This window comes from Equus przewalskii, chromosome 6 (genome assembly GCF_037783145.1).
Source record: "Equus przewalskii isolate Varuska chromosome 6, EquPr2, whole genome shotgun sequence".
NCBI lineage: Eukaryota > Metazoa > Chordata > Mammalia > Perissodactyla > Equidae > Equus > Equus przewalskii.
Genome location: NC_091836.1, coordinates 54,603,686 through 54,631,555, shown reverse-complemented (window position 1 = coordinate 54,631,555; position 27,870 = coordinate 54,603,686). Strand labels below are relative to the sequence as shown.

The 27,870-nt window shown below is 39.6% G+C and overlaps 1 protein-coding gene across 4 annotated transcripts in view; it reads left to right on the top strand.

Annotated features, from left to right (window-relative positions):
• The window catches only part of FAT3 (FAT atypical cadherin 3), a 618,234-nt gene that overhangs the window by 261,731 nt on the left and 328,633 nt on the right, over nt 1–27,870 (top strand). For all 4 annotated transcript variants that reach the window (XM_070623917.1, XM_070623915.1, XM_070623916.1 and 1 more), the window contains exon 3: nt 17,287–17,601. In XM_070623917.1, the coding sequence (XP_070480018.1) occupies nt 17,287–17,601 (315 nt within the window). The remainder of the gene's footprint in view (nt 1–17,286; nt 17,602–27,870) is intronic.

The following is a 27,870-nucleotide window of genomic DNA, read 5'->3' as shown; positions in this document are numbered from 1 at the left end:
ATCCTTATTACACACAACACACTCTGATTTTTCCATTCTATTGTTTTTCATTTAAAAAATACCCAGGTCAGACCTATTAAATTGATTTCACATCTTACCAAGTAATCATTACTAATTACAATTTAAAAACTAATGCAGACTTGTTCTTTCTCTTCCTGTAGGAATAAAAAATCTATCCATTGGATGAATTATAGTAGTCATATATGTAAAAGGGTTTGCTTCTTACTCTTTTGAGATGATCCTGTGAAACGGTGTCATTTCATAACGGCAGAGGTTATGGTGAAGGAGAAGCACATTATATGAATCATGTTGTCCAAATGAATTACTGCTGTCATCTGAATTAAAACAGATACATTGTTCCAAATCATAGTCCTAAGTGACTTGAACATTTCCATCGGAGATTGTGAATTATTGTGTAATGGAAGCTAAATAGTTGTAGTTTTTCATTTTAGAACAGCCATAGCTGTCAGGTCCAGATCGTACACGAAAGCCAAGTTGTGCCATGAAAAATACAACGTGAGAGCCAGCATACCGCACAGATTCCATGAATGAGCCAGACTTCTTGGGAGGTCACTGCTCAGACCTGGGCATTGAGGGAGCAGGTCTAACTTACTTTAGTGATTTTTTTCCACCCATCTCTTCTGGATACTTCCCATTGAGTACGCCTATTTGTTTAATGGGTGTTTGAAACCTTTCTGCTCTCTGCTCTGGGCTTGGGTTTGATAGCAGAAACAGAAGCAGGAATTCCAAAAGTCCATTGGTTGGGAACAACTGTTCCTTAGGAGTTTAATATTGGTTCTTTGCAGGAAATCATGCCAAAGACTGATTAGCTCTGTCCAGTAAAAATAAAGCATTTTTATAGCTGATTTTAAAATTCTGTGTCTGCCGTATCTTTGAAGCATTCCTTTAACTGGTTATGAATAAATATATTGCACTTTTGCTCTTCTTCCTTGCTATAATTTCTCTTTCTACAAGAAGTTATTGTGGTGGGCTTTATGATCTTCCTGACAAGATTTACCTGTTGGCATGTTCCCTGGCAGGACATTCCTGCAAATGGCTGTAGTTCAGGGACACTTTCCTTTCATACAGTACACATTTGCTAAGTGATGGTGTGTGTCAGGGACCAAGAGCCCAGAAGATGAATGAGACATTGGTCCCCTTTAGACACTCATTGCAGAGTCAGACATATAAAGAAAACTGCAAAATAGTGTGTTAAATGCCATAATAATGGTTAGCTAGAAATATAGTGGTAAAATAAGTGGCCGGGTCTGTTTTGGGCGTTAATGGCTTCACAAATCAGGAAGGGCTCAATTTGCGTCTTAAAGGTGAGAGAAGGTGTTATTCCAGGCAGAGGGAACAACATGGAGCAATTCTGGACTGTCTGGAGTGTCCAGGTGGATGGGGTATGGGGTGGAAGGAAATGAGATTGGAGAGACAAGTGGAAGGATCATTGAGATGGCCATGTGTGTCTACTGGAGCTTGTTCGGGTCCTCATGCCACTTCCTTTGAACCAACTCTGGATGCTGGCACACCCATCTGATCGTGTATAGGCCAGGTTTTTCTGAGTAGCGGCTCTCAGGCCTCTGCTGAGGAGAATGGCTGGTGCTCCCTTTGCAATTGTTCTTGGACCTGCTGAGACTTTCTGTTGGAGACAGAACAGATGTTACACTTGATTCATGACCTTGGGTGACTAGTTACATCTCTGGTCCCAGCTCCTGGTTCTACAGCAGATGCATTTTTGGAAGAGTCAAAGCCAAAAGTGCTAGTGTGCTGCTGGTTTACATTGTTGCCCTCTCTGGACTGTCTCTGCACTGGGGCAAGATTACAGATCTACATGTACTGCAGCTTTGCACAGCTTATGTGAAGACTGTGCCAGTTGGTGAGAAGCTTAGATTTTCTTAGCTAGGTCTCCTGCTATTTTAATTAAACTTTGCTTTTAACAGCTCTTCCTGTTTCCACTCTCCTGGGGGCTAGATGTATTTTTTTTTTGCTTTTCAACTCATTGCCACATGTTGGACACTGTTAATGGATGTAACAAATTATAATCGTTCACTGCTGAGCTCTTCTTGCACAATCATCAAAGCTCCATTGGAAGTAGAAACACCATTTACTCATTTAACAAATATTTATTATTAAGATACTATGTGTAGTAACTGGCATGTGCTCTGTAGGTGCTGGCTTCTGTGTTGAGTAAGGCAGGCAGGATCCTGTCTGCCCTGCGAGTGTTACAGTCTAGTTGGGGAGATAGATATTAACCCTATAATTAAGGTCACGTGTGATGAAACCTACTCCTCAGAAAGATGGGACAGTACATCTGTGGCTATAGAACATGCCCAAGATTTTGAGCAGGCGGCTTGCCAGAACTGACCCCAAAACCAAAAATTCCCTATGCAACCTACAGTCCAGAAGGATCTCCTGAAACTCCAGGGCTACTCCTGTATTCTCTTTTAATATCTATATATATTTCCATGTTTTTCTTTTCTGTTGCAACCCTCCATAGGTGCCTGGAATTTCACCTCTCTTGGACTCTGAAGTGTAGATGCATAAAAGGAGGAAAAGGGGATGTAGCAATGGCCATGGAACCAAGACCTCCTCCTTTCTGACACCCTCCCTCTTTTCTCCTTGATCCTAGCTTGTTCTTATTATCTGACCAAAGAACTATCCTAAGTTTAACCTATAACTATATATGTTGAGTGATACCTTCCAAATACCAGTCTCATACATTTTTTATTTTAGTGAACCAACTTTCCTTTAGATATTGGATATTTATCAGTAATGTACATACAATATCTATGCCTTGCATCAGAACCCTTCAGTTGAGCCATTCACACACATTTTTTTAAACAGTATGTTAAAGAATATTATAATTTTTCATATTATCTTGAATTTTCACAGTAATACAGATGTCACATTTTTACTGCTTTTTTTTTTTAGAGTTCCTAAAATAGATGTTTCTGATTCTATGTATATCACTTGCTTTATATTATGGGCAGTGTCTAAATTAATGTTCTTACAAAGGGGAGAAAAATTGACATGATTTTTCTTCTCTGTCTTGAAGAAACTGCATAGCAATTTGTTCACAAATCTCAATAATTTGTTCTAAAACTAACATTTAGCTGTATTGCTATTTACACAGCTGAGTCACTAAGCACAGTTAAATATAGAAATTTTGAAAGAACCTCCTATCGGTAGCGTAAAAACAGCGTGTAACAACAGACTAGTCTCATTGCAGTGTTTTTTCACTGCAAGTCAACAGCTACATACTTACCAAAAATGCAAGCCTTATACATAGGCACACTGATTTTGACTGTAGCCAGATGAGGATTCTTCCTTTGTTTTCTTGTCAAAGCCTGGTCTCATATTTATCTGTGCCTTGTCCATGCCTCTGGTACTGTTGACAGAGCAAGTGGGCACATTTCATCTCAATCACGAAAAGAAGATGAATGCAGGGTGCTGTGCACATGTGTCAGAGGTTAGAACCATTTAATGGGATGAAATGCGAATGAAAATTGGAAAACAATCCAAGAAAGCTATAGAAGATGAGACCAGGAGAAACTCAATTAGAGAAAACCATAGACTTTCCTCCTTCTGGGCCCTGTTTTCTTTGCCCTATTGTAGTTACTTATTTAGTTATAAATAGGAAAGCAAAGAGTTTATTGTTTCCATTGTGAAGAAAGGTAAGGTGGTTGCAAGGATTTCATTCATTTGCTCTAATGCTTATGTATAGTCCCTCTAAACTGATCAACCCAACTTAATTGCTTAAGTATGGCATTGTCTGTATGATTTAACAATATTGGTGAAAGGAAAAAGTGAGATTTATCCTGGAAAGATGAAAGAAAACAGAAGTTCGCTAGGGTGCTTTTCCCATGGTAAACTTGTCATAATAAACGTAGTTAGGAGTTTTTAGGTCACATATAGGAAAAAGCAACAACAAAGCTAAACTTAGATCCTGATCCATCTTCCTTTGTTTGGTCTGTTTCACTTCCATCACCTAGAATACGTGTTTTGCCAAGGGAAAAAATTCAGCTATTTTGTTATCAAATGTGCAATTATCTGTGCAACATCAATAAAATTATTTTCTTGGTAAACCTCAAATTGGCCGTGAGAATCAGAGTGCATTCGCTTGAGGAGACAGTGAGCTGTGTGCTTTGCTTATTTTCTTAGGAGGTTACTGAAGGCTGCTGCTCCTTCTGGGGTGCATTTGTGTCTGGGTGGATGTGGCTTTACTTCCATTTTCATATTCTGATATGGGAGAAATCAGAAAAAGGAAAAAGGGTTCCCTTTGACGTGGAGAAAAAGTTCTCCAAAAATGGAAATTTCCACAAAGTTTCGGCATAAAAGGAGAGGAGTTCAAGTGGATGGATCAGTCCCATATCTAAGAGTGGCCTTTGCACCATCCTGCATTGGGCACAGAGTAAACGCATGAGCTTTGGTGAGCAAGTGAGTATGTGCACACACTCCAGAGCATTTGACCCAATCCTTTTGGTTTAGGGGATTTCTCTTCAAGTCTAACTTCTTGAAAGTGAAAAGTATTTTCTAAGCAAAACTCAAATTCTCAGTTCACATGAAGACTCATGTGGAGCTCGTTTGTTCAGAGACTCCAGCCACTTTTTGTGCCGAGTTAGAGTTGGTAGTAAATAAGTCTAAATATTGGATTAAAGTATAACTAATTTCTGACAGCACATTCACCTGAAAATGCTCTTACTCGAAGCACTAAAGGTTATGTTCTGACATTTCGTTTAAAAATCCCACAGCACCTTTCAGAGCTGAGGAATTCTGTTTTGTGGACGATTTTTAATTTAATTAATGTTATTTCCTCATGTAGTACAGTCTTTCTTTTCAAGAAAATTGTCAGCACCATCTCTCTGTCAACAACATTTTGTCTTACCACAAATGTTTTGTCATTGAGTGAAGTGGTTAAAATAAAATTAGGAAAAATAAAGATTTTTATATATGAGGTCAGCTATTATCTGTCTCCATGGCAAACTGTAGTATTGTTTTCTACTTTTGTTTTTTTCCCCCCAACAATGATACAAATCTTACAATATTTAGTCGGTCAAAAATATGATCAGAAACTGCTGGTTGGATATAATTGATACAACCTTTCTGAAATGCAGTTGATTCAAATGCTTTTGAAAATGGACATATGCTTTGACCCATTAATTCTGCTTCTAGGAATTTATCCTAAAAAATAATTGAAAAATGATAGAGTTGCAAGGTTATCCATCTAAGTGTGTTATAATAGTGAAAAATAAATATAACTTAGCAAATGACCTAGCAAGAGGAGTTTCATTAAATAAGCGATAAACATTATATGAGTATTTCAACAAATGTTTCTTGAGCATATAGTGGATGCTAGCCATTCCTCTAGGGTATGCAACAAGGATGTAACAGAGAAGTTCTTGCACACAGGAAGCTTGGATTTGACTGTGTTGGTGGACTAGTGAGTAAGTGGCCATTAATACACGGTCATTAACAGTAAATCATATAAAACTATAGTTATTGATGTGGAAAGATACTCAGTGTGCAGTGGTAAGTGAGGATCCACAATTACACAGAAATATGATCCTTTGGGCTGAAAATAATGTAGAACAGAGGCAGTATATCAAGGCTATTAACAGTTATTATCTCTTGACCATGAGAGAATGAGTGGTTTTTTTTAAACTTATTTATATTGCATATTTTCTTTTTTTTTTTTTTTAAAAGATTGGAACCTGAGCTAACAACTGTTGCCAATCTTCTTTTTATTTTGCTTCTGCTTTTTCTCCCCAAATTCCCCCGGTACATAGTTGTATATTTTAGTAGTGGGTCCTTTTAGTTGTGGCATGTGGGATGCCACCTCAACATGGCCTGACAAGCAGTGCCATGTCCACACCCAGGCTCCAAACCAGCGAAACCCTGGGCTGTGGAAGCAGAGCGCGCAAACTTAACCACTTGGCCACAGGGCAGGCCCCTATATTGCGTATTTTCTTCTGCAATGAAGTCTTAAATTTTTTTAAAACACAAAGATTTATGTAATAGTCAATTTGAATGCTCCAAAAGTTTCTGCTAGGCAAAAGATGGATTTTCTTTCTTTCTTTCTCTTCCTTCCTTCTTCTCTCCCTCCCTTCCTTCCTTTCCTTCTTTCTTTCTCTCTCTGTCTCTCTCTCTTTTTCTATCCTCTATCTATTTGTCTATCACCGTAATATAGGAATAGAAAAAAACACTTCTGCTTCCCTCAGATAGGTATTCCTTTGTTTTTCTACCATTGTCTCAGAAAATATTTTTAGATATCTAACCAAAATGCTTTGTGCTGAAGTATATGCTCATTTCTTCTTCTAAAGAAATAGAATCCAACTAATTATTGCCCTTCATGTAATAACCTCCATGTTTTCAGACACAACAAAACAACGTCTTGACTTAATTTCATATATTGCCTGAGAGCATTTTTTCCATTGCTTTAGATTCCAACCTTCCTTTCTCTTCCGCTGTGTGTATCCATATCATTTTACTGTGTATGGTGAGCATGCAAATGAGCACAGACCACAGAAAGGCTTTGAGCCTGGGAATAGTGGGGGGTATAGGAAAGACAAAAACACTGAATTCAAGCTGGATGTGTTGCTCACAGCCTGGTACTCTGTCTGTTTCTTGTTTTCAGGCTGTTGGTGTCTGGTGCCAGCTACACAGACTAGAATTAGTCTAGAGAGAGAAAACAGATGTATGTTTTGAGCCCATTAAAAACTGGTCCTGAAAAGTTTGTCTTTAAAAAATCAAATACCAAGGTATATGTTTACTGAGCATATAGAGCTTAATGGCCAGGGAGACTCCTAAGCATGCAGCTATGTTAAAGAATTCCTGGGTCCTAAACATTCAAGGAGAGCTGTCCATTTTCATTAACTCCAAATAAAAGCTTGAATTCAGCCTGCAGCCCTTTGCCTTCATCTTCTGTGCAGCTCTCTAGCTTTGAGCCTTGTGAAATAACACGGAATGAAGGCAGCTTGCATTTCAGTACATAATTGTTCCTCACAACTGTGTTGTGGGTTTTTCTTCTCCTTCTGCAAAGATGAAAGATGTCTAATCAATAGGAGTTGGCATGAGGAGGAGGGAACAGAGTAGAACAAAAGTGTCCAGGGCGGATGCGAAGCAGCAGATGAGAGCCCACAGAGTGAGAGCGCCTTGCTGGCCCTTTATCTGGGGGCCCGGAGGCATTGATTCCGACTGCCTATGGTGTGTACCTGTGAGCAGCGCAGCATTTAAGTGCATGATAAAATCAACTGACGTCTTCATCAGGCTGCGTCTTGGTTTCAAGCCTGGAGGATATTAACCATGACACCATCTGCATTCTAGGTAGCAAAGGGACAACCCAAAACTGGGCATGACTTTTAAGAAAATTGTCTTATCAAATAGGATAATTCAAAGATGGAGAGTTGAATTTCAGAGCCAGTTAACTTTCCATTCTGCGTATGCATTAGAGAAGTCTAACATTGATCACAAGCTCCATCTATCCCTATTTTATTTTGCCTAGTGATCACAGAATAGCAAAATATCTAATTGACTTAAGTTTTGTTTTTTCTAATGTAGCTATTCCTCAGGGTGCTTGTCTGTAAAGAGCCAGACATCCCAATTTGCCTGAATTTACCAAATGTTATGATGTAATCTTTCCTTTATTTATTCAACACTTATAGAGTTTCCAATTGCTAGCCACCATCCTAGGATAGACAAAAGCAAGACAGAATGGTCCCTACCCATAGGGAGCTCATAGTAGAATGCTAGAGGGACAAAAATTAAGTGTCAAAATAAAAGCAGAAGGGACACCCCCCAGCCCAGGCTGTCTGAGTGAGGCACAATCTCTGAATCTGAAATCTCCTTGAACCTTGAGGAACAGCGAAGGAGGTTTAGGAAGACAGAGGCTGAAGGAGCAGCGTGTGTAACCTCCTTTGCAGAAAAGCAAAGAAGAGATGGATATTTAAGGAAGAATCAGTCCCCCAGTTCCCCTGGTCTCAAACCAGTGCAACATCTGAAAATCTTCTGAGAAGCTACAAAAATGGATTCAGAATCATACATTGCAGCAGCTTTTAGAAATGAAGGAAAGTAATGAAACTATTGAATTTCCTATTACCAAAGAGCCGATAGGAGCCCACTGCGAGGAGTGCATGGGCATAGAATTGCCTTCTTTTTCATGATAATGGACACATGTGGACAGATCAGCGGGCAACTTCTGTAATGAAAAGAGTGTGTGACTCCTATTCAGTGTTCCAGATTCCAGGTCTGACTTTGCCACTTGATTAGCTGGGCAATTCATTTAAAATCCTCAATTTAAAAAGTACCTTAAAGTATATATTTAAATATATTATATATGAAGTATACGATATATAAAGTATATAAAGGTGTATGCACATATAATATGTGTAACTAAGATGTTTTAGAAGCCTTTTAAATGTCTAAGTTAAGATTCTATCCACCCACAATTTCTCTGCTTATTTTGGCCCATCCCGTTTCAGCTCATTTCTGTTGTGTCCTATGTTTCAGACTGGTAGCAATTATAGATATGATCATAAGAGTGCGTGGAGTGACCCTGGTGCAGCCTATGAGGATAAAATCCCCTTTCTTTCCTTAATTATTACCATGCTTTGCTCATAACAGTGATCCCTCTTAAGACATTAAAAGCCTTATCCAAGTCCGGGGATGAATAGGAAAAGAAAGAAAAGTGTATTCCTGTGATCCTTCTGAAGGCAAGCGAGAATTGGCCAAAGTGGTTTCGGAGCCCATGGAGGAATTCCACCTGCTCTCAGAAGTAAAATAAGACTTTGATTCCATGGACGCCCAGTTGATGTCAGAGAATTGGTTATGAGAAAGGGAAATACGCACATTTATTCTCCCCTTCATCTTCCTCCTCTTCTGAATTCCTAGGTGATGGGAGATATAAAAGAAAAAAAGAATTTGATTCTTGAAGAAATAAGCAATTTAAAAGTGTACTTGGGAGGCCGACCCGGTGGCATAGCAGTTTAATTTGCGTGCTCTGCTTTGGCGGCCCAGGGTTCGCTGTTTCAGATCCTGGGTGTCAAGTCACACTGTGGCAGGCGTCCCACACATAAAGTAGAGGCAGATGGGCATGGATGTTAGCTCAGGGCCAATCTTCCTCAGCAAAAAGAGGACGATTGGTGGTGGATGTTGGCTCAGGGCTAATATTCCTCAAAAAGAAAAGAAATGCACTTGGATGTTAACGCTAGGAGAGGCTGGTGGAGGGTGCACTGGAACTATCAGTACATTTCTTTGCACTTTCTTGTGAATCTATAGTTCTTTCCAAATAAAAAGTTAACAAATTTTTTAAGTGCACTGAGAATTGGGAGTTAAAATTTTGACTGATTAGAAATAAGAATTAAATAAGTATGCACGAGTAAACGGACTGCATTAAGGGCATTGACAAGGAATATGCCATCAGGGTGTTTTTAAAGTTGTTGTTTTGTCTTGTTCTTTTTAATTTTTAACTGCCATAGAATCCATAATACTTATCTCAGCGGGGGAGTTTTCGTTGTGTTAGAAGCACATGACCCCCAAAGCATTCCCTGAGCTATTTGTTGGCATGTTGTTTTCCGGCTGTTGTGGATGTTTGGGTGTCATTCTTTTGGGACAAGGTGTCATTTGAGACCTGAGATGTGGCATATGGGGATATGGCTGGAAAGTAAATAAGGTGAGTAATGCAGCATGCAATATTTATCTGATTATAAATAGCTCCGTACATTTTCCTCTTTCATCTCAAATATTTCAATCTTACTTGATGAGAGTGATGTACATATATTTTCTTCTAATATTTGTTTGTGAATCAGAAAGAACAATTATAGCTAACATGTGTTTCATGCTGGGATCAACTAATTCCAGTTCAAGCTGTGCACCACTCTGCAGAAATAAATAAATGAGTAAATAAATAAATAAATTGCTGTTTGTGTACCTGCTTATATGCTTGAGTATTAAGATGCCCTAACAATTCCAGTCTACTACTGCCTTTATTTTGCCACAAATACAAATGAAACAGGAAAATAAAAATTTAATAAATATAAGCATATCACAAAAATCAAGAGTATAAAAATTCCCAATGGTATTTCTAAAGTTTTTTTTTTTTTTTTTTGAGGAATATCAGCCCTGAGCCAACATCTGCTGCCAGTCCTCCTCTTTTTTGCTGAGGAAGACTGGCTCTGAGCTAACATCCATGCCCATCTTCCTCTACTTTATATGTAGGATGCCTGCCACAGCATGGCCTGCCAAGTGGTGCCATGTCTGCACCTGGGATCTGAACCGGCGAACCCCGGGCCGCCAAAGCAGAACACACACACTTAACTACTGCGCCAGTGGGCCGGCCCCTAAAGAATTGTTTTAAATGACATTTTCATAAATATCAGCATAAAATTTGAGCATCTCAATTGAATCCCCTTTGAGCATTTCCATGATAGGTGAAAATGTGAGGGATAGGATGCAGCCCCATCTGGGATATTCCACTTGAGTTCTTTTCACTGACCAACACTACCTGGAACATCCTCTAAGCTTACTGTGGATGGTTTAAATGAGATTTTTAAGTCACCCATTTCTACCCCCACTCAGTACACACTTGTGAATGGACAGAGGTCATGTCCTGTTGATTCAGAGGCACATGAGGATGGAATTCTTAGGCAAGAAAGGAAAATCCCTGGAAGTAGAGGGTCATATTCTATATTTGAAGAGCTGTCACAGGTGAATGGTGGTTTGCAGACTTCTTTATTCTGGGACGTGACTGAGGGTTTAGGTAGAAATAGCATTCGAAATTAGAGAGACCAAAATTTTGCCTCAGTGTGATGAACTTTGCATTAGCTGATACTCCTGAATAAATAATGAGGGCACTGTCACCAACTGGGAGCAGAGGCTGGGTGCCGGGTCAGGCATATTGTGGGAGGGATGCTTTCATTAGGGCTTGGTTATACCTAGCGATCTTTGAAGTCCATTCCTGGTCTGATTGAGTAAGGCTGGCTTATCTCATCAGTGAGGTACAGCTAACTTGCTGCTGATTCAGTGTCAGGACTTAAATTCGTTCATGAACCTATATTTATTGAATGCCTGCTACACGCCAGGCTCTGTTGTGGGCAGTAAGACTGCAGAGATTAAGCAACCACATAGAGCCTGTAGCGCCTACTTTCTGTAAGAGGGAGATGGAAGGAGACTCCTTTCTGGAGATCAGTGCTCCAGGACTGTGTTGGGTAATGGGCTAAGAATATGTCACAAACATTTATATTCTGTGTATTTCTACATTCAACATGGAGAACTCAAAGGGAAAGTATAATATACTCAATATTGTTTGTCCAGGTAATGACACTTCTCTATCGGAGGGAAAAAAATTTCTTTGGACAAGAAATACTATGTGGATTTGATATCCATATGGGTTAAGAAGACAATATTGGGGGCCAGCCTGGTGGCTCAGTGGTTAAGTTCGCACATTCCTCTTTGGTGGCCCTGGGGTTCACCAGTTCGGATCCTGGATGCGGACATGGAACCGCTTGGCAAAAGCAATGCTGTGGTAGGTGTCCCACATATAAAGTAGAGGGAGATGGGCACAGATGTTAGCTCAGGGCCGGTCTTCCTCAGCAAAAAGAGGAGGCTTGGCAGCAGATATTAGCTCAGGGCTAATATTCCTCAAAAAAAAAAAAAAAAAAAGGCAATATTGTATTTTGGTTAACAATTGATCTCGAGTTTCACTGACCAAGATTTGAGCACTTGATCTTCTATTTACAGGCTGAGTGATCATCGGCAAGTTACTTAACCTATATCTTTGTTTCCTTACCTGTAATATGTGGATAAAATAGTAACTACTTCTTGAGGGCTTGGCATGAATATGTATTTGCTGAATGAACAAGGGGTTTAGAAAATTTAATGAAGATGGATTTATTTCACCTATCATAGTACCAGGCACACAATGATTAAATAGTGGGTGTGGAAGTGATGAAGGTGGTAAAACTGTCCCTGTTTGGAAATAATACCATCTTCTATGTAGAAAATTCTATGGAATTTGTAAAAACTCTCATAACTAATAAGAGAGTTTAACAAGGTTGCAGGAAACAAGATCAATATACAAAAATCAATCATATTATATATACTGACAACAAAAAAAGTTGAAATTAAAATTAATAATGCCATTTACAATAGCATCAAAATATAAAATGTTTAGGGATAGATTTGGCAGAAGATGTGCAAGATCTGTGTACTGAAAAGCATTGCTTAGAGAAATAAAAGAAGACAAATAGAGAGATATACCATTTTCATGGATCAGTAGAATCAAAGTTGTTAAGGTGTCAGCTCTTTCCAAAATGATCTATAGAGTCAACACAATCCCAGTAAATATACTAGTAGGTTTTTCTAAATTTCATATGGATTCTAAAGATGATTCTACAATTCATATGGAAACACAAAGCATCTGGAATATCCCAAACAACTTTGAAAAAGAACAGCACAATTTTAAGACTTATGTTTCCTGATTTCTAGACTAATTATGAAGTTACATTAATTAAGACAGTGTGATATGGATGTGCAGATAGACAAATGGATCAATGGAACAGAATGGAGAGTCCAGAAATAGACTCATGCATACATGGTCAATTGCTTTTTGACAAAGAGGCAAAGGCAATTCAATGGAAAAAAGATAGTCTTTTCAACAAATGGGGCTGAAACAATGAATATCTACATACAAAAAAAATGAACCTAGATCTATACCTTGAGTTATATACAAACATTAACTCCAAATTGATCATACTTATAAATATAAAACCTGAGACTATAAACTTCTAGAAGAAAATACAGGAGAAAAATCTTTGTAACTTTGAGTTAGGCAAAGATTTCTTAGACACATACCAAAAGCTCATGATCTATAAAAGAAAAATTGATGAATTAGATATCATTAAAATTAAAAATTTCTGGTCTTCAAAAGGTATTACTAAGAGAATGGAAAGACAAGCCATGGACTGAGGAAAAATATTTGCAAATGACATATCTGATACAAGAATTTTATCCAGAACATATAGAGAATTCTGAAAACTCAATAATAAGAAAACAAACAATCCAATTTTAAAACTGGATGAAAAATTTGAACATTTACCCAAAGAACAGAGGGAGATGGAAAATAAGCACTTTCAAAGATGCTCAACATCATCAGGAAATGCGAATTAAAAGCAGGATATACCACTACATACTCATTAGAATGTCTAAAATTAAGGTAACTGACTATGGCAAGTATGCCACAGGTGAAGATGCAGAGCAACTGGAATGCTCCATGCTTACTACTAGTGAGAATGGAAAATGGTGTAAGTGTACACCTGCCATGTGATATAACCATTCTCTTCCTAGGTAATTATTTGAGTAATGAAGGTACTTCCATGCAGAACTTGTATTTGAAATGTTCTTAGCAGCTTTATTTGTAACATGTGAAAACTGAAAGCAACCTAAATGTCCAAAAAGTCAAGGGTTAAAAAAAATTATGGTGTTCTTGTATAGTGGAATACTACTCAGAAATATAAAAGTATGATGTCTTATTATATATACAACATTGGCTGAATCTCAAAATAATTATTCTGGGTGAAAGAAGGCAGACTGAAAGAATACATACTATATGATTCCATTTTTATAAAATTCTAGAAAATATAAATTAATCTGTAGTGACAGAAAGCTAGTCTGGTTGCCCGAGAGTAGGGAAAATTGGGAGCATTTTTAATTGGATTAAAAGTGGGAAGGAGAATACTTTTGGGGATAATGGTTGTGTTTTTTTATCTTGATTGTGGTGATGGTTTCACAGATATCAAAACTTGCCGAATTGTTTACTTTACTATGTGCTGTTTATTGTATGTGAATTATGCCTCAATTAAAAATAATAATAAAGAATGTATAGTAGTTGTCACAAAGATAAGGGCTCATTTTTGGCAGTCCTTGGGCCACCTCAAAGTAAATTTTTGCTTGATAGAAAAGGTCATATGGATTTACATTTTTCGTTGTAACCATGAAGATCATAATGAGGTGTGAAGCACAGAAGGAAGCAAGGGAATGCTGTCATTAGGCATTGGTTGTATTAATATGGTTAATATGGAGTCTTGGATGAATCTTATAATAATTGTCAACACAGTTCAGAGTCATTCTTTTCACTTTCTCCAATTTTTGGATCATGAGACTGATGCCTGAACACTATGTTCCAGAATACTCATTACACTTCTAGTTAATGAGTGAATATAGCCATAGATATATTTTATCTTAGAGAGAATTCTAATTTCTAGGGGCATGTCTGATCTTTCATTTAAAAATAGAGTAAAATTCCACCCATATATTTTAATTTGCATTTGTGGGTGCCTTTCATCCAAGGACTTCTCAAAATCATTTAATATCCAAAGCCTGTGATATACTATCTTCCAGTTTGACAGGTGCAAGAAAAGAGAATTAAGTGACTTCCAAGGATCACAAAGCAATTCTATGACTGGAAATTTGTATGTGTGTGCGTGTGTACACCTGAACACATATGCTTGCTTGTGTGTGCATGTGAGTGCATTCGTGGGGGGGAATCAGGCAAGGTACAAACAAAGCTGACTAAACTTCTTTGATTTTGTTGCTTATTAAGTTCTCTTTTTAGTGGCCTTGCTTTGCTCTTCCCCAAACAGACCAGATATTTTCATGAAAAGGTATCATGGGCAAGTCACAAAAACTATGCGAGAATGCCACGTGACCAGAGAAGAAAAAATATCCAACAGGACAGTCCATCCCAAACTTCTTTCCTCTCCAGATTGTCCCTTGCTTTGGGGTGTGGTTACTATTTACAAGGCTTTGGTATCGCTTTTGATTCACATTGATTTAACATGTACTCAGCATCTACTACATTGCAAGCAGTTTGCCAAACTCTTGGCATACATTTAATTACATGATCACAACACTGAGATATGGGTAGTAAAACTGGGCTTGCTTAGTTTAAACAGCTTGTCCAGGGTCAAACAGGTAGTGAGTAATGGAGTCTAGATTTGAAATTGGAGCATTCGAGGCAGACAGACCTGAGTTTTTCTACAGTTAGCCGTGTGACCTTGAGCAAGTTACCTACTCACATTTGAGTCTTGATGCCCTCATCACTAAGAGAGGATTATAAAGCTTACATTATAGAGAAGTTGTGTTGCAAGTCTCATAGCACATTATAAATGCTCAGTAAATGCTGTTTCCCTTGCCTGCCTCCTCTCTCTGTTTCTAGATTCTTTGCCCTTCCCAGTGTATCAGTCTAAACTAGAGGAGACAGAGTCCTCCTGGCTGTTGGCTGTGCAGTTATTCCCTCAGTGCAGACCTCCTCATTAGAGATCAGTCCTCTCAACAAGGCTGTGAGTCCCTTGAAGACAGAGATTCCTTCTCTTTTACCTATGTTCCTCCAGGGTCCAGTAGATGCTTGTGAATTGAATTGACAGGTCTCATGCAAGAGGTGATTCCCAGAACCTTTAGAGCATTTTTTGCAACCTATATCCCTCATCCCAGATACTGCCTGCCTACTCTTTGTCTCCATTCCAGAGATTACTTGATTTCCGGTTACTTGACCACCCTCTGACTTGAAGCGCTCCAATTCTTCTGGGTGGCAGCACCACCCATGTCTGCACAGTGGCTCATGGCTATGAGTGCTATGAATGTCCCATGAAACTAGTGTGGTGTCTCTAATAGACCTATGCCCTGTACTTGTGGATGTGCTCATACCTGGCCAGGTCTCCAGACCTCAGAGCCTTCTCTGGACCTTATTGCCATGTTGACATTCTACCCTGTCTTACCCAGTTTATGTCTACTCGTTAATCATTCAATCAGTGGACACAGAGCATTATGTTTACAATCATTGTTTTTCACTCTTTCTGTTTTTCTACCCACTCTGTTATCTGCTATCTACTCTTCTAATGCCATACTGGCATTTCTATTTTGACTTCCGGGTATCACCCATGAATTTACAGTAACCCATTATGTTTTGCATATTTCCATTGAGAATACTTAAGATTATCTTTTGTTGCATGGCATAACACTATGCAAGGTTCTTTGGTGGATAAGTTTGGAGCTGAAACTTCAACATCAGTTGGGTTACCTCCCTTTGAGCTGTTCTGAGTTTTAGGCAACTTTAAGTATTCCAGCGTAACTGTTTCTGGACAGATGGCCTCCTTTCTCTCGGTTGCTATACTTGGTAATTATGCAGGGTCTGTAGACAAATTATGTACCTAATACAATCAAAACCCAGTTAGGAATACAGAAGATAGAAGATTCAGGCCAGAATTGGAGAACTGTTCCTGACTCCTATCACGGATGTCTTTTAGAGTATAGAGTTTACGTTAATCTCATGCCTTCCATGAGTATCCTGACTACTTTTAGAGTTTTTATAGGCTGAACCCCAGAGTTTCCCCATCACCGTGGAAAGTGCTTATGGGCCTGTTGCTATAGTAAGTTTCTAGAGCTTGGTGATTTGAGTGAGGGCTGTAAAGGCATTAAAGAGCACTGTGTATTCTCGTTGGCTTTTCTGGAAGACATCCAGTTTCCTGGTTGGCACTCGTTTCAACCATGAAATGAGAAAGATGGGAGGGAGCAGTTTGGGCATTTTTCTGCTTCTAATTTAAAATGATTGTCTGTGAGTATCTCTCAAACTGGCTCAGAGTTTATTTAGGGCCCTCTGTAGCATTCTTGAGGGGGCTGGAGCTTATTTAGAAAGTGTGTTGGTATGGCTTCTTCTCTGATTGTTTGGAATAACTGTGACACTTGACTTTCAGGGAAATACTATGAAGGAGGCTTATGTCTTTGCATGCAAAATATTTTCCATCCTAACAGGCAAAAGAACATTTGAAAGGTCTTTTTCGTTTTTGTGAAGGAAAGATAAAGTAATTTACCCTGGGAGAGCTTTTTGTTGCATAGGAAATCAATTCAATATCAAGTCAGTGGAGATATTGGGCTGATATTGTACTCATTTCCCATGCAACATGGGAAGTGTTTTGACCTCTGGCCCTCTTTCTTCCCATTGCTTTCTATTGTCTCTTCTCTGTTATGTATGCATGTGTTGATATGTCTATCCAAAAAATTCAAATAAAGGATTTGTGAATGTAATTCTGCTTCTCAAAAGGTAGAACTATTTAATGTGATTTTGCAGAAAATAATTTTCTTATGTAAAGAGAAACATCTTAATTTAATCTTGTATTGTGGATTTTTTTTTTCATATGCCAAAATCACTTAGTGCAGCCCTCTTGAATTTGGGATGATTTACTTGATGTCTTCAAGTTTTTCTGTAGTAGTTATACTCTCTCTGTTGTCTCTTAGGAGTCATCTCTACTGCAGACATTCTTGATCGCGAGACAACAGGGTCGTACTGGCTGACAGTGTATGCCACGGATCGGGGCGTTGTTCCACTCTATTCCACTATTGAGGTCTACATTGAAATTGAAGATGTGAATGACAATGCCCCGCTGACCTCGGAACCTATTTATTATCCTGTTGTCATGGAAAACTCTCCGAAGGATGTATCTGTCATTCAGATCCAGGCTGAGGATCCTGACTCCAGTTCCAATGAAAAACTGACATACAGGATTACAAGTGGGAATCCTCAGAATTTTTTTGCCATCAATATCAAAACAGGTAAGAGAATGCTCATATGACTTTTTTAAATTGGTAGTCCAGCTTTTAAATCCATCAGCCTAGCATTTGCTTATTTGTATTATTTTATTTATCTCCTTATTTATTTTATTGTGTAGAGAATCTCTTTCTTTCTGGGGTCGCCTTTGAAAGGGTGAACATTCTCCTTGTCTGGTTGGTATGTTTTGATTTCAGCTGACATCAAGGTGAAGTGATCTAATAGAAATTAGAGGCTTTCACAGAGAGCCTTAGATTTGCTTTATTCAAAATAAAAAACAGTGATTCCCAGTGCACTCACAGGGCCAGCTGCTGCCTTTCTGTTTCTTTGGAGAGAGTAATCTGGCCCATGCTGGGTTCCATGGGTAAGCTGGCTTTGTGACACCTCTACTTCTAGGAACTTCTGCTTTGCTTGGCCTTAGTCAGCTTACTGTAAATGATCTCCTTAAAGCCTTAAGTTTAAGCCTTGGATTTCTTGTGATTCCCATACTACACATCAGTGAAGTGTCAATGCTTAGAAGAACTGCCAGTGTCTCAATCTTTACATAAAATATACAAAATTTTAATTTTCTGGTCTTTTGCTTAAAAAGTTTCTGGGGATAGTACTGAAAACTTAGTTTGTTGACTAAGGATTGGAAAGAGCAGGTGGAGAGTTTGGTTGAATGCATTGTGAGAAAAGTCTGTACAGTGGAAAAATGCTTTGCAGAGGAAATCTCAGAGGTTCCTTATTTTCCTGTGATTTGCCTCTTTTAGAGCGGAACAAGGGAGTCAAATGCTCAGTGAGAGTTGTGATGAATAGAGTTTGAGTTAATTGAAATTTAGAAGAATATAAATAAAATAATACTGCTGTTTTGCCTAGGCAAATGAGTTGATACTGGTGAAGTTAGGCTAGGTTGATATTTGTTGGTATGGACACACACGGCTTTCCTGACAAACTACTGACAGAGTTCATGGTCCTTTCTCCTGCCTGTTATTTATTAAAGCAGAAATGTACCACTGACCCCACGTGTTTTATAAATGTCAGCTTCCCATTAACATAATTTGAAGAGAATGCTCAGTTTTTTGGAAACTGCTGATTTTCTCTAATGATGAGTGGGTCAGTCATTTGGTTAAGCAGAGGTTAGCATTCTACAGTGGTGAATCAGGATGTGACTCAGATTTCATTGTAAGAAGAGTGGTCATCAGCTATCGGTGTCTGATTGAGGCCTACTTAAACTTGAAGGAGAAGACATAGAGATTTGAAGCTAGCCCATCCTTTCAGTGCCCCATTAAGTAGGAGAAACTGCGCATGTACAGGAGGAGCCCTTGAGCTGTGCTGGGAAGCCCCTCCTGGTTCACTTTCTCAGTATAGCAAAGAGCTCCGTGTAATATGGTGATAGAGATGTGAATTCAGATACTTTAGAAAGTCAAGAAAGAGAGAGAGAGAAAAAAAAGTCACAGTAAAGAAGTTGAGGGCACACCCATCTTCAGATTTCACAGCCCCTGTGGAATCTGAAACCCCTGTGGTCAGATTCTGTGTCTTCAGTGTTAATTCCATGGCCGCTGGAATCATGAATAGTGATCCCAGCACCCTCTTTTTGTTAAGTTTAAGGACCCTGCAAAAGGGCAGTTTCAACTCTTCTCTTCTTCTGCTTATGACTGAAAATAAAGAAAGAATCAATGCCACAGGGAAGAATTTGCATTGGATGTGAAGAACATAGATTGCATGTTATATGCAGAGGAGAATATGTAGACTCATGTAACTAAAACTATCTTTTATACAGTTTTTAAAACTTTGCATGTGAATTCTCAGAAAGTACTTATTATCACAATTTGGCTTGTATTGCATAATGAGAGCCTTAATCATATTTATAATTTCTCTGTCTTTGCCAAAGATTTTTACAAGCATTTGTGCCAGCAATGACATTTAAGACCAACTTTTCTAATTGTCTAAAGGAAATATATAGCATACTTTGTAATTTTCAGACATATGATTAGAAAATACTGGATTTTGTTTATCCGTTTATTCACTCACCAAGCATTTATTGTGCCCACTAGTTCTCAAACAAGATCTAATAAATAGATTTATAGACTTAAGATATGATCTAAGCCTTTCAGGGACCCAAAGGTATGTGAAATTAACAAAATAATTAACAAATATTCATGAAAGTGAAAGAGTGCAATAATGGATTACGGTAGAGGCGTTTCACTCAATATGGGGTTGGCGAGAGTGATGGTCAGGGAGTGCTTCATAGAGGAGGTAACATCTGGAGTTGGAAGTCCTGGATTTCAAATCCTTGCTCTGCTCTTCCTAACTGGGAATCACCATGGACCACAGCAAGGTAAACATACACTAAATCAGACAGTCCTGGCCTCACCAGCTTTGTGAACTCAGGCAAGTTATCGAACCTCTCTGAACTTTAGTTTTCAGTGAGAAAAAGATTGTTGCAAGGAATATGAGAGTCCTCATGTGAAGTGCTTAGCACAGTGCCTGGCACATGGAAACTCTGCAGCTGAAGTTGATACCCCATCCTGACTGCTTAACTCCGGTTACAGACATGCCATTTAATGTCCTTGAACCTCAGGCTGTTACCTAGAAAACGGGAATGACCTTGCTTGTTTCACAGGGGTTCCTCATGAAGACTGTCATGATGTGTTTGAAGGTTATTGGTAAACTGCAAAGCTCTAGAAGAATCATGTTATCACTATTCCTGTTTCTGTTGAGATTGGCAGAACCACAAGCCTGGTATAATTCTCGTTAAGCTGGTTGCTGTATCATGATGCCTGTGGAGCAACCTTCAGCCAGCTCAGCAGTCTCTATGACATGCTTTAATTTTTTTTTTTTAAGATTTTATGTTTTTCCTTTTTCTCCCCAAAGGCCCCCAGTACATAGTTGTATATTCTTAGTTGTGGGTCCTTCTAGTTGTAGCATGTGGGACGCCACCTCAGCGTGGTTCGATGAGTGGTACCATGTCCGCGCCCAGGATTCGAACCGACAGCACACTGGGCCGCCTGCAGCGGAGTGCGCAAACTTAACCACTCAGCTACTGGGCTGGCCCCGACATGCTTTAATTTTTGACATTTCTTCCTGTCTCTCTAATGTCATTTGTCTGAAATAGTTATGTTAATGTAGCACTTTTCAGTGATGAAACAGGAGGCATACCTAACCAGTATGTTTAGGAAAGACTTATGCTTCAGATTTTTTTAACTAGATGTGGACTCTGGTAAACTGACCTTTCATTACTTCCTCTGTGGTGGAGCTCAAATTTGTAAAGTTTTGTTTTGTTTTGGCAATGTGCTACATAATAAATAAAGATGAAAATGATTCATGCAAATTCAAATAAAATTAATCCTTATAGTCCACAGCTTGCAGCAGATAACAGATATCCCAGACTCAGGGAGGGAGACATCTTTATTGAACACTCTGTTCTCTACTGAAAGAACCGTTTGATTTCTTTCTACTAGATCTAAAAATCACATAGAATCAGTAGTCTGTGGACCTCCTTCAGTAATTCCTGTGGCTTAAGAAGAAAAATTAGGAGCCAGCCCCGTGGCCGAGTGGTTGAGTTTACGCACTCTTGCTTCGGTGGCCCAGGGTTTCGCCGGTTCGGATCCTGGGCGCGGACATGGCACTGCTCATCAGGCCACGCTGAGGCGGCATCCCACATGCCACAACTAGAAGGATCCACAACTAAAAATACACAGCTATTATATGCTGGGGGGCTTTGGGAGAAAAAGGAAAATAAAATCTTTAAAAAAAGCAGAAAAACGAAGCTGTAATGCTGCAAGGTCCTTTCTGGCCTCTACAGAGAACCCTTGATTAATTCCAGGCTGCGCAGTTGGATTCCTTCAAATGCAGCCTCCTTGCATAGGCCTGTCTTAACTGGTCAGTAATTGGAGCCCTACCCTCCTGTTCTGAGCAGGAGACACCCAACAGGCTGGTGTTCACGTGCCTCTTTGGGGGCGTAGGAACTCAAATGCTTCCTGCTAGCACGTGTAAAGAAATCCAAGCCGGCCACTGATTGGTCATCCAGGCTGAATGGGGGAACAGGTGTGGGAAGTTCCTCTAGGGTTTTAGAATGTTTATTTTAGTCATGTCTACAGCATGGACTCAGCCACTTAGCACCGTGCCAGCATGCCAGCATTTAGTACAGCACTCAGTAAATGTTAGTTGTGTTGTTGCCATTAATCATCCTCTATTCCCCACTGGAAGAAAGTTTGCATAAGGTGCAAGCATACTGCTTCACAACACCACTGTCTTTTGAGGAAGGCATACTTGAGAGGCAGCAGTGACTTTCCTTACTTATTGGTATGTAGCACTGGAACCCTCTATTCAGTTTTACAAAGTGTATTGTGCACTACTGTATATGGCTGCTGTTTTAGAGCCAGGTGTTGGTGGAAGGGTGATAGACGTATAAGACAGTATCCTCACTCAGGGATTTCAGTCTCAAGGGGAAAATAGGACCATCACATATATGATATACGCTAGCAAAAGTGTAAGGCAGTTTATAAGAAATAAATAGTCAAACTCTGTGGAATATAAGCTGTGAACAGAATAACATATCAGAGTGGGGCAAGGTCAATGCCAGCTTGAGTAAGGGGGACTGAGGCAAGGACTTCACAGACCTGAAGTGGGCCCTGAAGCATGGGTCCACCTGCAGAGAGAGAAGCCAGACAACTACCCAGGGAATAGAAACAAGTTAAGCTGGACTTGAAAGCCCATCCATTGATATTTAGGTTAGTTTGAGAGGCATTATATCATTAGAAAAGGAATTTTAAAAGTCTCATAAATGTCCAGAGTGTTGTAAGATATTAGAAGTAGAAAATATGCACTTCTCTTTTGTTTTTTGGTTTGGTGATATTCAGATTTTAAAAAGCCTTGAATTTTATATCTTCCTTCTGAGAGGCCTACTTCTTTAATTATTTTAGAGAGAAAAAGCATACATAAGAGAGATCCCTTGATTCTTTCCTTTGCCTCTGTTAAACGTGGATCTAGGATTAGCATATGCTGGGTGAGAACCTGTGGCCATGAAAGTGATCCTTGCTTAATCCAGATCTGATGGTTGATTATCTTGGGCACTGGCTTTCTAAATTCTTTCCTGCAGCTGCCATGTCTCCCTTTGGCCCGTGCTCTGGTCACTGGCATCTCTACCTTATTTAAGTGGAGGCAAAGCTCAGCTTTCTTTTATTTTCCATGAGCATCTTGGGATTAACCTGACCAAAGTGTACTTAATGTGTAGGAAGATTAGCTGCCCTCTCCACCAGGTGAGTGTAGAGAAAAAGATCCTCTTCAGAAGTGTGTCTGCTGCAGGAATACCTCCAATCCTACCCCTAACTATTGATTCCTTTGGGGTTAGACATTTTTCCCTATTAAAACAGGAAGGTAACTTATTAAAATATTGGATAGCCTTAGTTTTTTTCATCAACTCCAAATAATATCAGCTTGCCTTTTTCTAGATGGTATAAGACATAGTGGGTAAGTATTAAGGGGAGGAGTAACAGAGAAATCTAGACCACACTTCAGCTTGAAGATAATCACCCAGCAAGCTTGTTAGACTATAAATTCCTGGGGTGGAGCCCAGTGATTTTCATTTCTAACAAGTTCCTGGGCGATGCTGATGTTGCTTTCCTGAGAGTGTGGTTAACAAGTCTCTAGACTTTAGTGTCCAAAGAGAAACAAGACGGAGGTAACACGGTGCTAAGAGACCCACCTGAGGACAAGGTCGCCAACTTTTTTCCATACAATCTTGCCTTATAGTGCTGGAGTTTTGAGATTTGACTGTGAATTCAAAGTGCTGTCTCCACCCACCCCCAAAATCAACTCTCATACCCTTGCTTATACTTCCTGTTTTATAAAGTGGATAAAAATGAAAATCCTGTCTCTAATCACCTCTGAGCAAAAACATCGCTGATTCCTAAGTCTTGTGGTTAATAAAAATCTGGGTTATATAAATGTTTGGATACGCTTGTATTATTTCCAAATATATAGAATTAAGCAGAATCTGTTAGTTAAGTGAAATTCAAACCTACTTTAATGAATACACAAACATTTGATATTAGTATGCCATTATTAAAACATTAGCTCATGAGCTAGTGGTGGTCAAAAATAATTTGGTATCATAAGTAAGCTAAGCCTTGCATTTACGCACAGCCCTGTTTGGTGGTAATCTGCTTAGAAAACTACCTTTTCCTGGAAAACAGAAGAAAACCTTACTTTATGTTATAAAAATCACAGATTAAAAAGAGAAACCGCACGAGGTGAGGGACAAGGATATAAATATTGGAGATTTTTCTTCAGAGTGAACATTGTAGAAATCTCTTGTTACCATCTCTTATTCCTTATTTCTTCCTAATGGAAAGCTAAATTCTCCTGAACGGGTAGAAGTGGCTGCTGGATGATGAGTTGATATTCATAAGTACAGGCGCAAAGCAGATAATGTAGCGAATGAGTATGTATGAAACTGTAAATCACCCTCGCTCCTTCTTTCAGCCATGAAAGGAGGCCTTGTCCTATAGAACATTAAATTGTGTTCATTTAATCCAACAAGTCCAGTAGAACAAATCGGGCTCTTGCAGATTTATCACAGGGGGTTATTTAAATTCAGCAGTGACCTTTGCATCCCCGTGAATGTGCTCAAATGAACAAGGACAAAGGGAACTTTTCTGCACTGTCATTATGTCCCTGGGGAGGCTGTGCATTTCCCCATTTGATCAACTCACAACTGTGGGCTGAGGGGATGAGGGTGGGGGCTCAAAGGGTGCAGAGGGCTTGGTCAGGGCGGGCCATCACAAAAAAGAATGCACTCTCTCCTGGGGGGACTGTGGCCCTCCTTCCTGGGGGTTGACTCTTTTTGAATGTTGGATGTGAATATAAGTACCAATTTCAGAGTTTCTCAACCTCAATACGGTTGGCAGTTTGGACTGGATAAGCCTTATTGTCGGGGGCTGTCCCATGCATTATAAGATGTTCAGTCACATCTCTGGCCTCTACCAGATGCCGGTACCACCCCTCCCCCTAGTTGTGACAGCCAAACTATCTCCAGATATTGTCAAATGTCCCCTAGGGGGTAAAACTGCCCCCATTGAGAACCAGTGAACTAATGTGGAATATTTTGCAAGACTCTGTTTCACATTGCCGTTAACAAAGCACACTGTACAAAATGAATGACTGGCTATGGAGGTGTGATGGTAATGATAACTAAAAAAACAAAAAGTACCTATGTGCGTCTATATCCATATCTACATATAGATACAAACATGTATATTATTAATAATAATAAAAATGAAATAAAATGAAAAGGGGAAGAAATCTAAAACTGCCTCTCACTTCCCTCTGACTCCAAGTTCTTTGGATTTTAAAGGCCCTATGAATACTTAAAATCAAGTCCATTAGAAAAGAAAGAATGAAACAATAACAAAACTTCAAACAGAATGAATGTGGATGAAGTTATCATTTTCTCAGCTCTTAGTATTTGGAGAGGATTTGGCTGGTAAAAGATTCTCATCAGAATCCGTTTTGAACCATGTTCTCCAGAAAACAGCATGAAGAGATTATCTAGAGGGTTCCAGGGTTTATTCCCTTGAAATGTTTAAGCAGCTTCAAATCTTGTTCTTGCTTAACGTCAGCCCTCTGATGGATAAAGACGTGGATTGTTTCTTCCCTGAAATGAAGGTGGATGAAAAATTTTTTTAAAAAATCCTTTTGACCTCGGTTGGGGATTCTGCGTCAAGTGTCCAGATTAAGGCTCTCTGAGGTCTTTGGATCCCTTGTAAGGATGCGGTGCTCATTTACAAGCCCCAGGGAGGTGGCAGATTCATGGAGATTTAGACTAGTGTCCCAGATCACTGTCTTTGGCTACATCAGGGGATTGTCAAGGTTTTGCTAAGTGGGAACTGGTGCCACCCTCAGAAATAGGCAGGAGACCCTTGACCTCCAAATTAAGTCAAGTTTAGAAGGACAGTGCTGCTCCTTAGACAATAGCATGTGTTTTATCCCATTTATGAGATTCAGATCTTTGAGTTAATTTGACTATTGCTTGAAAAAAATGATTTTCAGGTGCTCATTTTATAAAACTGAATTACAGGCAGGCATGGGGAACTTTGGTAAAAGAAAGAGAGGATTGAGCAGGCACAACCTGGAGAGCAGAGAAATGATGCTGCTGAATGACTGGGAACTTACACTGGGCTTGCAAGTTGCTCAGAGGCGCCTCCCGGAGGGGCAGAGTGCTGGTTATTCTATGTGGCTAGCGGTGTTGCTCCATCTTCCATGCTGCTCCCATGTCCCGCTAACCCGCCAAGAAAGAGTGTGGAGAGTGGTGCTGTTCCTCGATAGCTAGCCTGCCCTTGGGCTCAGCTGCTGGTATAGCTGCTGCTGGAAATTATTGAGAATTATTTGGGAGGGTGATAGAGTCACGTAAATAAAGCAGATGATGGAGTTGTATATATATATATATAAAATGAGATTGATTAAGGTAATAAATTTCTCTTTTATTTCTTCTATCTGGGCATTAATTCCACAGCAGTAATTTACAACATTGGTTTATTACTTTCTCCTGTTCTGAAAGAAACAGTGAATTTTAATTGAAACCACTGCCTGCCTCTCTTCATTCTTCCATGCCATTGTCAGGGAGACTGCTGGATATCCCCTGGGTGTGTGCCCCTCCCTCCCAGGTATGATGGGAAGGTGGGAAGCATAGGTTGGCTCTGTGCCCCTGCCTGCCAGTGTTTTCGTATATAAGCTCGCTTAGCTCTCACCACAATCCTTGGAAGAAACTGGGACTCTGGCACCTAGTGACTTGCCCAAGGTCTCTCAGCTAGTCAGTGCATAGCTAAGGTTGGTCTGATTAATGGTCTATAATGCTAAAGACAAATGCTATCAAATTTGAAAAATGTAAGCAAACTCAATAAACATGTGAATGATCCTAGAACTTTGAAGCTCAGAGAAATCTGTCAGTTGATTGTGTGTACCCTCTTGGTTTTACATGTATATTATGGGTTAAATTGTGTCCCCCAAAAAGACAGGTTGAAGTCCCAATCCCCCTGTATCTGTGAATGTGACCTTATTTGGAAATAGGGACTTGGCAGACGTAATCAAGTTAAAATGACGTCATGCTGGATTAGGATGGGCCCTAATTCAGTGACTGGTGTCCTTGCTGGAAGAGGGAAATTTGGACACAGAGACCCAGACAGAGAGGGAAGGCGGCCATGTGAAGATGGAGGCAGAGATTGGAGTTAAGCTGCCACTGACCAAGGAATGCCGAGGATTGCTGGCGACCACCAGAAGCGAGGAAAAGACCGGGAAGGATTCTCCCCTAGAGCCTTCAGAGGGAGCATGGCCCTGCCGACACCCTGATGTGGGACCTTTAGCCTCCAGACCTGTATGAGAATAAATTTCTGTTATTTCAAGCCCTCCAGTTTGTGGTACTTTGTTATAGCAGCCCAAGGGAACCAATACAAGGTATGATCTTGGGGTACAGGTGGGAAAGTGGAGCTCTCCTGAGGGAGCGAAGCTAGTTGGCGGAACTAAGGGCCACTGACTTCTAGTACAGTGCTCTTTTCACGGTATGTATTGTTAAGAATTTTAGCAGTTTTTGCACTAGTGAAGCCTGACTTTAGTTAGTTTTTTGGTTTGTTTTTCAATACTTTTGACCAAGTTGAGTTTAATTATTTGGATAGTTCTAAACAAGATAGGGATTTTGAAGACAGACTTGTGTGGCATTGAATTATTACAATCATTTCAGGCCTTCTGAAAGATCATCCATGGATGGTGCTCTCATGCTGTACCGTGCCAACTGTGGGAGTATTTTTATGTAAGGCACGAGGCCCCATGGATGTTACTGTTGACTGGCGTTTGGTGTGCCTCCTAAATCAGGATCTCATCAGAGTCTCATTTATTTTCTCATTTCTCAGTCTTTAAAGTGGACTCTCTGGAAGCACTCTCCCTTCAGAGCACTGGAAGTTTCTACCTTAAAAGCTACTACAGGATGAAGTGTCATTTCACACTGACCTTGAGAACCTGAAGTCCAGTTTTAGTATTGTTAGCACATCATTTTCTGTCATTTTTGAATGACTTTGTTCCTAGCTTCTTGACATTCTTATGAAAACGTACAAGTGTTTTAAAAATCTATACATTTTATTCATATTGAGGTAGACTGTTCTTGAAAGCATGTGGAACTCTGACAAAATTACAGAGCCAGCATGTAGTGAGTTATTGAAAGCAGTCTTATTGCATTTTAGCAAAATGACACATGCTTGTTTAGCAGGTTGCCATGCCTAGTCATAGTTAGACTTCATAAT